Below are 12,049 nucleotides of genomic sequence, written 5' to 3'. Positions count from 1 at the left end.
AATAAGTCTTTTGGACTAATGATCGATGGATGAAAGGTATTTAGTTTTGAAAAAGTTATTGCTATTTGAAGATCTTCTAAGACATCATACATTTCTTGTAAGAATGTGGTAGCATGAGATAGAATTGTTTGCAAAAGAAAGAAATGCTTATCTTCAAAACTGATTTTGTTAAGTCTTTGGACCTCTATTTGAATTTCTTTTATTTGTGATTCCAAAATATTTTGATTGGAAGTTAAATTCTTTGAGAGTTTTTGAAAAAGTTTATTAGAATTATCTATTATGGTAATTTGTTCTTGCATTAAAAGTTTTATATTATTTTCGTTTTGCATAATTGAAGTTATTGCTGAATCATAGCGCTGAGCATCCTCATTATCTAAATTGCCGGTTATACTTTTGACAATACTGCCTAATCCATTTATAAGGCCTCTTTTTTCGCGAGTTTTAAGAGAGAATGGATTTATTTGAAGTATTTGATTTTTTATTTTTTCTTTTAAGGTTGAAGCTAAATTGTAACTCTAAATTTAACCTAAATAAAATTGCCAATCGTAAAAACAACAGTATATGTTATCGTTTGCAATTGTGCAAAAACGGAAAAATCAAAAATAAAAATCAATTTAAAAACAAAGGAAAAAGAAAGGACAATGAGCACTTACAATAGCAAAAATCCAGCGATGAAAAGCTGCATTCTCTTAGACTACGTTGCCTATAGGAACCGATGCTTGTGTTCCCAAGCCTAATCTAGGGTTGGTCGAAGTTGGACCGTTGCTGAACGCTCTTCTCCCAATAGATTTGGTCGAAGTTTGACTTCCTCCTGGGTGCTGCCTCTTCGTAAATTCACAAGGTTCGCGATTGCCGATAAACCGTAAAAACGGACCAATTCCGCGATTTTTGTCGGATATTGTTCGACTTAGAACTCCGTCGACTGCGCCAGTTATAGATTTGAAAGATGAAAAGGCTTTTTTAAAAATTTATTTTAAGAACGTTACAGCGTTGTGACTTAACTCTACTAGGGGTTATATGTTCCATAACTCGATAATAGTATTTACTAAATTTTGTTTAATACGTATTTACAATTTCAACATTCCGCAGTATTTTTTAGATCAGCAGTTGTTAATGCTGTACTTGATATTCGACACTATGAATAGGTAAGTATTACATTTTAGGAAGAAAATTATTTCTTTGCTTTCGCGTGATTTAAAAGCATTTACTTGTATTTTTACAGAGGGATGCAACAAAGCAATTTTTAATTTTTTTATCGAAAACGGAGGGAGATACGAAAAACACCCAAGAGTTGAAACAATTCCATCTTTAGTTGCGTCATCCAAAAAATGTACAGGAGGTTCAAAAAATCTACTAGGTGCTATTTTTTGTACAAAAAACCTAACCCGCTTACCCCGTGGGCACGTCCCTGGAATAACAAATCAACTGTCATATGTCAAAAAGATACATCATTAAGATATCCAGAAATGGTGTGAATGACATTGCAAACAGCAAAGGCATTTCTTAGATATTAATAAAAAATCGATTTTTTAAGAAAATTTGAACACCCTGTATCTCGGAAACGAAGCACTTTCGGACATATGTTTATAGGAACTTTTCGTCATAATTTAACCCAAAAAAACGGCATTTCATTTTCGTGCAATATTAATGAATCACCCTGTATTAGAAGCGTATGATTTGGTGAAGGTACTAGACAAAAATGTATATACGTTTCCTTCATTTATAATAAATAATTAACTCAAACCCAACCTGTTGCCTTTCGGCAACCAAGATAAATAATATTTAGCAACTGTACTTGCACATAAATTATGATTTTTTTGAAAATGTAATATTGCCGCGGCATAGCCTATAATATTATAACAGTACCTCTACCCACTTACGAGATCGAAGAACAGGTGGAAAGCCAACCAACATAGACAAAGTCGTCGAAGTGTTATTGACCCCTTGTACAACATTTTTGCAACTAATACGTTACCTTGGAGAATATGTTTATATTGTTGAAAAAAGTGATAAAATATATACAGGGTGTCATTGAAATGGTGTAAAAAAATTCGGGGGGTGATAGTACTCCTAAAAATTTTAAAAAAAGTTCCTATAACTATAGGGTGGAAAATGCATATTAAGGGAGTTAGGGGCACTGAAAGGGTAAATTTAAAAAACGGTTTTTTGAAATTGTAGGCTTAAAAAACGAGATAAAATTTCGAAAAAAAATCCTCTGCCATAAATTTTGACCCAAAATCAAATGGTGATACTGAAAAATAATTTGGAAAATCGGAAAGGGTAGTTTTTGCAAGGGTAGGGGGTTAATTCGTGAATAACTTTTTTTAGGTTATTTTCTTCGCAACGTGGGTTCATTTTTTAAAAACTACATACTTTTTCCTACAAAAAAGGTACTCTTGTTGCACATCGCCCAGAACGATGGTTTTCGAGAAAATTGAAGGCAAAAAGTTTGCTCTGATGGGTCGCGGTGTAAACTAGGCTAATGAATCAAATAAGTATGCATTTAATAAGGAATTTTGGTAATTGGTTTATTTCGTTTTTTTAAAGCAATACGATGTTTTAAAAATCATGAAATTTAGATTTTTCAATTAATTATTTAATAACTACTTGTTTACTTTTGAAACCCCATAACTTTCATAAGTTTATGTTGTTTAACCAGTTAGCAGCCTATCAGAGCAAACTTTTTGCCTTCAATTTTCTCGAAAACCATCGTTCTGGGCGATGTGCAACAAGAGTACCTTTTTTGTAGGAAAAAGTATGTAGTTTTTAAAAAATGAACCCAAGTTGCGAAGAAAATAACCTAAAAAAAGTTATTCACGAATTAACCCCCTACCCTTGCAAAAACTACCCTTTCCGATTTTCTTTATGGCAGAGGATTTTTTTTCGAAATTTTATCTCGTTTTTTAAGCCTACAATTTCAAAAAACCGTTTTTTAAATTTACCCTTTCAGTGCCCCTAACTCCCTTAATATGCATTTTCCACCCTATAGTTATAGGAACTTTTTTTAAAATTTTTAGGAGTACTATCACCCCCCGAATTTTTTTACACCATTTCAATGACACCCTGTATATGAGCTGGGGACTGAGATGATAATGGCATCATGCATATAGGTCACTGTAACTTTTAATTATATATTAATTGTTGCAGATCGTGGGAGTGCAACAGTACCCCATCAGACCAACAGGTGTTCCTAGTCAAATGGAGGGCGGCGTGGGGGGCGGCGACCCCAACGGCAACGTCATCATCGGACCCGAATTACAGGCAGAATCGACGCTCACTGACGAACTGGTGAGGACGTCGGGACGCCGTCTCGACGAAGCCCTAGCCGAATTCGAGGCCTATTGTGCCTCCTTACATTTGGACCCTCACAATCAAGGATTTAGGTGAGAGATTTGAATACTATCACAGTTTTACCCGTTTGTTAAGCTGTGAATTGAAATACTCGATGGACAAAAATAGTCAATAACTGCTTGATTATGTTACGCGTGCACACAAAACACGATCAGTTAAGACTACTAAAAGTATTTAGTTAAACTGTACAGGGTGAGTTTTTCAAAGCGCGGAGTAGTATTATGCATTGATGATATTATTTATCGATGACGTGCTCCTGGACTATTATTTGGTTAAGCATTCTTCACATTTTAAAAATATTTTGGACTATACAGAGTGCTCCGAAAAAGCAGGGCACTACAAAAGTTAATTTTTTTAAATGGAACACCCTGTATTGCAAAACATTTTTGAATTCTTTGCGTAATTACCAATCTTTTTTGATAATGGTTTAATATGCCAAAAACTAATAGTTTAGGAGATAAATCAAATTTTGTTAAAAATTTAGAATTTGCACGCATCTCTTTAATATTAAAATTTAGCACCTAAATTTTGAATACAGACTTAATTTTTATCATCAGAAGTAAAATAAAGTTACTTTGATATGCGTGCTATGTAAAATTATTCATTTTGTTATACAGGGTGTTTTTTTTGAAAGGCCAAACTTGCCCAACTTTAAATATAAAAATCTCTCTTATTTTAAATGAAACACCCTGTATATTTTCATGTCATCTAATAGCTTACTTAAGAGCCTATAAATTTTATTAATAATATTCTATCCCTATCTCTAATAGTTTTTGAAATATACTTATATTTCTTCATGTCGTGTTATTTTTTTCTTATAAAATGAAACAAATTTATGGACGTTTCTTTTTTATTTTTCTTTTCCTAGTTTTCTGTTCAACAAATGTTCAAAGATATGTCTTCCTTGTTCGATACAAATATTAATTCTTTTAATTATATTTTGTCGAACATGGTATAACATTCCTGGTGTTACGGTTTGACAGGCATCCCTAATTCTAATAATCATATCCTCCCTTGTAGTTGGTTTTGTTGCATAGACTTTATCTTTGAGATAACCCCACAGAAAGAAATCTAGCGGCGTAAGATCGCAAGACCTTGGCGGCCATGCAACAAATCCTCCGCGACCAATCCATCTTTGAGGATATTCTTGATCCAAATATTCCCTTACTGCACGATAAAAATGGGGAGGCGCACCATCTTGTTGAAACCACATACTTTGCCGTTCCTGGAGATTGACTTCTTCTAATAATTCAGGCAATTGCTGCTGTAAAAATACTCGATATGAATGCCCATTCAAAGGTTCATTAAAAAAATATGGTCCAATTATACGGTTATTATGGATGCCGCACCATACATTAAGGGACCAATGATTCTGGTGCTGAACCTCACGTACCCAATGAGGGTTCTCTGTTGCATAATAGTGCATATTATGCCTATTGAGAGCACCATTGCTTTTAAATGTCGCCTCGTCGGAATACATAATATAGTTAACAAAATTTGGATTAATTTCAATTTTGCGAAGTAACCATTCACAAAAAGTTACACGTAGCTGAAAATCTTGATTGTGAAGTTCTTGATGCAACTTAATGTGATATGGGTGGTATTTATATTTCCGTGTTGTCCGGTTTACCGTTGTCTGCGAAACATCAGAAAGTAAGGCTAACCTACAGCTACCAATGTGGGGATCCTCCTCAATTTGCAAAAGAATTTCAAGTTCTTTACCTTCATTTGCCACCCTATTAGCAACATTACGTTTTGGCAGATCCACGCTACCAGTCGTCATAGATCGGTCCATAACAACGCGAAAACTGCGGGAATCGGGTGTGCGCCGTTGAGGATATTTTTCTCTATATAGCCTTTGAGCTAGCAGACAATTTTTATTTGTTTCACCCAAAACAAAAATCATATCAATAAATTCATTTCTTGAATAATTCATTTTTAATATTGAAAACAAATATCTAAAAAACACCTTAAAACAAATCTAACTATTAATCTCTAATTAACTAATGTAACTGTCTTTTTGTTATTGAGATTTTTTCATTTGTTTCCACGGCGCCTTGATGGATACATAAAAAATACGAGGTGCTTCAAAACTTTAAGTCGGCATTGTCAGTTTTTACAGGAGAAAAACAGAAAAATCCATGATATCTCAAAAACTGTTAGATATAGAGATAGGACATTATTAATAAAATTTATAGGCTCTTAAGTAAGCTATTAGATGACATGAAAATATACAGGGTGTTTCATTTAAAATAAGAGAGATTTTTATATTTAAAGTTGGGCAAGTTTGGCCTTTCAAAAAAAACACCCTGTATAACAAAATGAATAATTTTACATAGCACGCATATCAAAGTAACTTTATTTTACTTCTGATGATAAAAATTAAGTCTGTATTCAAAATGTAGGTGCTAAATTTTAATATTAAAGAGATGCGTGCAAATTCTAAATTTTTAACAAAATTTGATTTATCTCCTAAACTATTAATTTTTGGCATATTAAACCATTATCAAAAAAGATTGGTAATTACACAAAGAATTCAAAAATGTTTTGCAATACAGGGTGTTCCATTTAAAAAAATTAACTTTTGTAGTGCCCTGCTTTTTCGGAACACCCTGTATAGTCCAAAATATTTTTAAAATGTGAAGAATGCTTAACCAAATAATAGTCCAGGAGCACGTCATCGATAAATAATATCATCAATGCATAATACTACTCCGCGCTTTGAAAAACTCACCCTGTACGTAGTTATCCACTACTATTCTCGAGCAACACATGATAGTTAAATAAACGTTTATTTTTGGTTTACACCAGATGTACAGTTTTAATTTTACTTTAACTATAAAGATCCACGTGATATAAGTTTTATTTTTTAAATTTTTATTTGATATTATTGTTTTTTCATACACTTTAAAGCACTTCCTATTTTTTTCTAGATTTCTTTGAGTATGATATTCTATTATTATATTATAAGATTTATACGTGTATAAAAAATATATCATATTTTACACATCAGTGGCATATATGTAACATCAGGGTCATTTTATCAAATATTTGAGGTGTAGTGATCGAGTGTAAAGACTAGCTACTAGTATGTAAACCCCTTTTCAATTTTTTTAAATACCGAAATTTTCTCTCTTCTGTAAACAGAATTGTATATGATATACGTATATTCTACAGTTTAATAAATATACCTTAACCATAGACGATTGATACGAACCATACCAATAGTTTTAATTTAAAAACTGTATTTTGGAATGTATTATTAGATTAGATATTATGGACGAAAAACAGTGATTTTTCAAAGGAATTTCTTACTGCGCAAATGTTTGGGGTGGGTGGGGGGATAAGGGTTGTTTTGATAAAAAAACAATATTTCTGCAGAAAATATATATGCAATATTTCAATTAATAACACTGTTTAATTTTTATTTAAATTTGATTTTGGTTAATATTAATTTTTTTTTTAATAATTTTTGAGTTTTTCCAGGGTATTTTAATTAATTTTTTATTCCTTCCAGGCAGATGAAAACGTGTTTTTTGCAGGTCTTGAAAACAGATCTTTCCATGGTTTTCTTATTTCAAATAAAGTTTAAACTTCTAAAAAAAAAATAAGGAAAATTCAAACAGTCAAAACCTTAATAGTTCTATGGTTCACCAAATAGTTTTACTACTAACCAAAACTCTTTATTTTATTATCATCACGTGTCAGAAGATTAAAACTGCCTAGAAAAATTACAAGATGTAGACTAAGATGTGTTAATTTTGGTGTGAAAGGTAACACGTAAATATGGTTTGGTGTGAAAGGCTCACTTAAACAGAATACTATCAAATGGTACACAGATGGTTCTAAAACCGAAAAAGGAACAGGAGCTGGAGTATTTGGGCCTGGCACCAAATACTCAGAGCCACTGGGAAAATACACCAGTGTCTTTCAAGCGGAAATACACGCTATAGAAAGATGCGCTCAATTAATCCTGAACAAAGACTACCTCAAGCAGGACATCGCAATCTTCACCGACAGTCAAGCAGCCATAGCAGCACTGAGTTCACATGTCATCAGTTCTAAAATGGTAAGAGACTGTTTGGGCAAACTTAATGAGGTAGGAAAGAGAAATAAAGTCACAATATTGTGGGTACCTGGACATACAGGCGTGCAAGGTAACGAAGAAGCCAATATTCTGGCAAAAAAGGGATCTGGTTCTCAATTTGTAGGACCGGAACCTTTCTGCGGCATAGGAAAGAATACTTACCTATATGAGCTTACAAAAATGGAGGATCAACTCAGAGAAAGCCTCTGGGATGATCATCCAGGGTTGAGACACTCCAAGATGTTCCTTGGAACCCTCGACCCAAAAAAATCTAAAGCTCTAGTAAGTTTAACTAAAACTAAACTACGGATTGTAACAGGATTCCTAACAGGGCACTGTCACCTTCGAGAACACCGCAGGAAACTAAAACTAGAACAGACAGGTGAATGCAGATTCTGTGGGGAAGAGGAAGAGACCCCAGAACACCTAGTAACTGCATGCGAAACAGTTGCCGAAAGTCGTGCCATGCACCTCGGTAATTATGAAATTCCAGAAGGAAATATCTCATTACTGGAACCGTCACAACTACTAGCCTTTATTAAAGCCGTAGGATTGTACGAAGTAATTTGACTTGAGAATAACATCAAGCAGTAATTAGAAAGGGGCACACAATAGATCTTTTAGGTCGCAGTGAAACTTCACCCTTATTTTAATCTAATCTAATCTAATCTAACACGTAAATAAATATAAATAAAATACAAATAATGGCTTTATTTGTACTTTCCAATGATGTACATAGGTGAAGTCTAGCCAAAGCTAATTTACTTTAAAAGGGTTGAATACGTGATAAGATTCAGGCAAATTAGAAAAAAACAGATTTTTTTTTGTTTCAGGTGGAAATTTTGAGAAAAAAAATTGAATTTTTCACTTATTTGAAATAATGATTATATTTTTTCAGGCACCTGCACAATAATATTTAAAATTTCTCACTTTCGAAATAAATGAAATTTTGAAAATTCTTCCAGGCAGTTGAAGTATGATTTTATATTTGTATGTCATTATAATATACCTCAAGATTTAAAAAAAACACTAAAAGATGCAAAAAAAGTCCATATGAAATTCTGAATTTTGACCGGAATTATCGTTGATTTTCATATAGTTCAAGTAATGTTTCTTTGATTGCCAGATGGCTTAAAAAACTTGAATTGTCTGTATGAAGATTTTCACTGAAATTAACTGAATTTTCTATTTATTTTAATTGACAAGAAAAACGTTAAAAATATATCTACTTTTTTATTTCAGGTGATTTTTTAGAAAAATTTCCAATTTTTCAATTTAAATGCAAAAAATGCGATTTTTTCGGTTTCATCTTTCTGATTATGTCGAAATAAAACTAAAAATAATAAAAAAAAATTACTGCACGAAAAATACGACAAATGAGGGAATGCTAAAGTAAAAATTGTGAAAACGTTAATTTTTCCCGTCAATTCAGTATGCCACATTTCTGGAATAAATAATGCACTTATTTACATAATAGTAGAAATTTATTATCTCGAGAGCAGTGAACCGTTAAAAGAAAATTAATAAATAACTTCAGTATTTTTTTTCAATCAATTTTTTTCTTTTAGGTTAGTAACAGACGGACAATTGCCGATACGACAATGTCTGCATCCGGAGGTGTGGCGGAAAGAGTTCGAACTACCGGACTACTACAACTCGTTTCACGATTTGAGGAAAGAGGTCGCTCAATTTTTGAGTAGGGAGGAGCATCCCGCCAGTGTGGGCGAAATGGTCGACTGTATCCTTTTAAGAATTTTAAGATTTAATGGCGGATGCGCTAGACTAATTTCTAGCTTGATATTTTATTTTTAACTCATTTTTACATTTCATTGATTAATGTAAATTTGAAGAATTAAGTGATCGTAAGTCACTTGTGGACTACAGATTACAGTTTTCTATAATTCGAGTTGCATTTACACCGTTAGATGTCATTCAATTAGTGGTTAATTTTTATGATGAAAAAATACTATAATTGAATTGCGATAAGCAACACAATAACTCATAAAATGTCTGAGATTCGCTTGGTAATTTTATTGGTATTATTAGTCTTATTCTTGCAGCCAACTTAATGGTATGTACAGTGAAATCTCCCATTAGCGGACATTGACGGTACCAAGTTTATTGTCCGCTAATAAGAAAACCCAAATATGTAAATGTATGTACATAATTTTTATTAACTAACATATGTTTTATTAATAACATAATTTTTATTAACTAACATGTATTGATGAAAATTACAAGTATAAACAAACATAGGTACAGGGTGTTTCAAATTCGAGCCACATCATTGGGATTTCGGAAACGGTAAGAGATACAGGGTCGGTTAAATTGGGGCAAAGTTGCGTATTCTTATGCTTAACAAAATGCCGTTTTAAAATTTAAAAAATTCCTACTACGTACGAAGTTATTCGGAAAATACCGAAATTTTGGAAAATCGTTTTTATTTTTTTGTGAGGTTATTTGAAAACATATTTTAAAATAATTGACACTTTATTACTGTCACTTTTTCTCCTCTACCAGATGGCGTCGTCAAATTTAAAATCCGACGTTTTTTCGTCTTTTGGCAACCATCATCAAAAATCCGACGTTTTTTCGTCTTTTGGCAACCATCATCAACTTTATTTTTTTAAATACGGCCCTGGATTTTTTTTTACTCATTTTAATTCCCCTTTTTATTCTTAGAGAAATGACATATCACATAGTTTAATTTTCCAATATTTTGATGTCAAAAATTTACTTTTATTAAAAAAAAGCTAATACTGTCCTGTTGTTTGAAATAAAAAGTAATAATTTATCTTAACACTATCATTTATTGAATAAATCAATGTTTTTGACGAAATTTTTTAATTATTAACATGGTAAAAATAGTATAAATTTGATATATTATACTAAATTTTAACAATAACAATAGTAACAACTATAATTTATTACTAATTTGCATGTTGAAGAACACAAACTAAAAATAATAGAACTTAATGCAATATTTTAAGTTTAAAGTAAATACGAGGGTGAATCAAATATGAACCGGACTTTGGTTTTAGTAATTTTATTGGTACAGTAAATAAAAGTTTGAACACATGTTATTTTTCTACATAATCTCCTCTCTTATTTACGCATTTTTCCCACCGGATCGGAAGTTTTTTAATTCCTTCATCAAAGAATGAAGCTGGTCGTGTCAGTAACCAATTGCGCACAAACGTTTCCACACCTTCGTCGTCGTCAAAGTGATAACCTCCCAATTCTTCTTTTAGTGGCCCAAACATGTGGTAGTCACATGGTGACAAATCGGGACTGTAAGGCGGGTGTTCAAATCGTGCCAAAAGCCTTTCACACACGGCAAGACGGTTTGCTTTCTGATCTTCCGTCAAAAGGCGAGGAACCCATCTTGCACACACTTTGCGGTAACCCAAATTTTCTGAAATGATTGATTGAGCACTTCCGTATGATATTTCGACGTGTGCAGCAATTTCCCACAATGTAAGGCGGCGGTCACCTTCAATCAGCTCACGGATCGCACGAATGTTCGCCTCATTGATGCTTGTCCTGGGTCGGCGTGCATGGCTCTCGTTTTCCACTACCTCTCGGCCATCGGAAAATTTTTTGTGCCAGTCGTAGACTTGAGTCCTTGATAAGGTTTCATTACCGAACTGTGCAGTTAGTCGACGCAAAATTTCGGAAGGTTTTACGCCCTCACGCGACAAAAATTTTATAATAACGCGTTGCGCAACAGACGTGTGTACCTCTTGTTCAGACATGATGCTACTAACAGCTCATCTACTCCGGTGCGCCAAACCGACTGACTCCCCTCCTCTTGACATCCCTATCTAGCATATATCAGGACGTCGCGCCACTCGCTTCACCTATGGCGCGCTAAACAGAAAAGTCCGGTTCATATTTGATTCACCCTCGTATTCAAATAGTTGACCCTGCACCTGAATACATTTCTGTATCCTTCTACGTAAATTTCCAGACACTGCCTGCTGGATAGTCCTGGCTCGTATACCCCTTAATTCTGTCAATAAATTTGCACGTAAAAGGTTTATATCATTTGGGGTGTTCTTAAATAGTCTGTTCTTTAAATAGCCCCAAAGAAAATAATCCAACGGGGAAAGATCGGGACTTCTAGCTGGCCAGCGCACCACCACTTGATTTCCAATCCACTGATTAGGAAAATTATGATTTAAAAATCGTGTGACATTCCTTCCATTATGGGGTGGTGCATCATCCTGCTGCCACCACAAATCGCGGATAATATCAAGAGGTTCATTTTCAAGAACATCGAATATATTTGGCAGAATTAAATCTAAATAGCGCTCAGCAGTTAAATTACCGTCGTATATAATAGGTCCCAAAATTCGATTCCTGTAAAGACCCAGCCAAACATTGAAAGAATTATGCCCCTGTCTTCTTACTTCGCGGTTTTGTCTCGGATTTTCGACTGAATAAAAATGTTCATTATTCCGATTAAATAGCCCGTTGGTCGAAAAGTTACATTCATCTGTCCAAATTATTTTGTTTAAAAAGTCTTCATCATCTTGCAGTTTTTCGTTCAACCAATTGCAAAACGGAAGCCTTCTATCGGTATCTCCATGCCTAAGTTCTTGACTGATA

General features: G+C 33.5%; 1 protein-coding gene across 1 annotated transcript in view; it reads left to right on the top strand.

Annotated features, from left to right (window-relative positions):
- LOC126734144 (RNA-binding protein fusilli) overlaps window positions 1-12,049 on the top strand; it is a 109,925-nt gene that overhangs the window by 29,380 nt on the left and 68,496 nt on the right. Inside the window, exons 2-3 of the mRNA XM_050437675.1 lie at window positions 3,148-3,383; window positions 9,007-9,176. Coding sequence (XP_050293632.1) covers window positions 3,148-3,383; window positions 9,007-9,176 — 406 coding nt within the window. The remainder of the gene's footprint in view (window positions 1-3,147; window positions 3,384-9,006; window positions 9,177-12,049) is intronic.

Source organism: Anthonomus grandis, chromosome 3, assembly GCF_022605725.1.
Source record: "Anthonomus grandis grandis chromosome 3, icAntGran1.3, whole genome shotgun sequence".
Taxonomy (NCBI): domain Eukaryota; kingdom Metazoa; phylum Arthropoda; class Insecta; order Coleoptera; family Curculionidae; genus Anthonomus; species Anthonomus grandis.
This window is presented reverse-complemented; position numbering and strand designations above follow the sequence as displayed.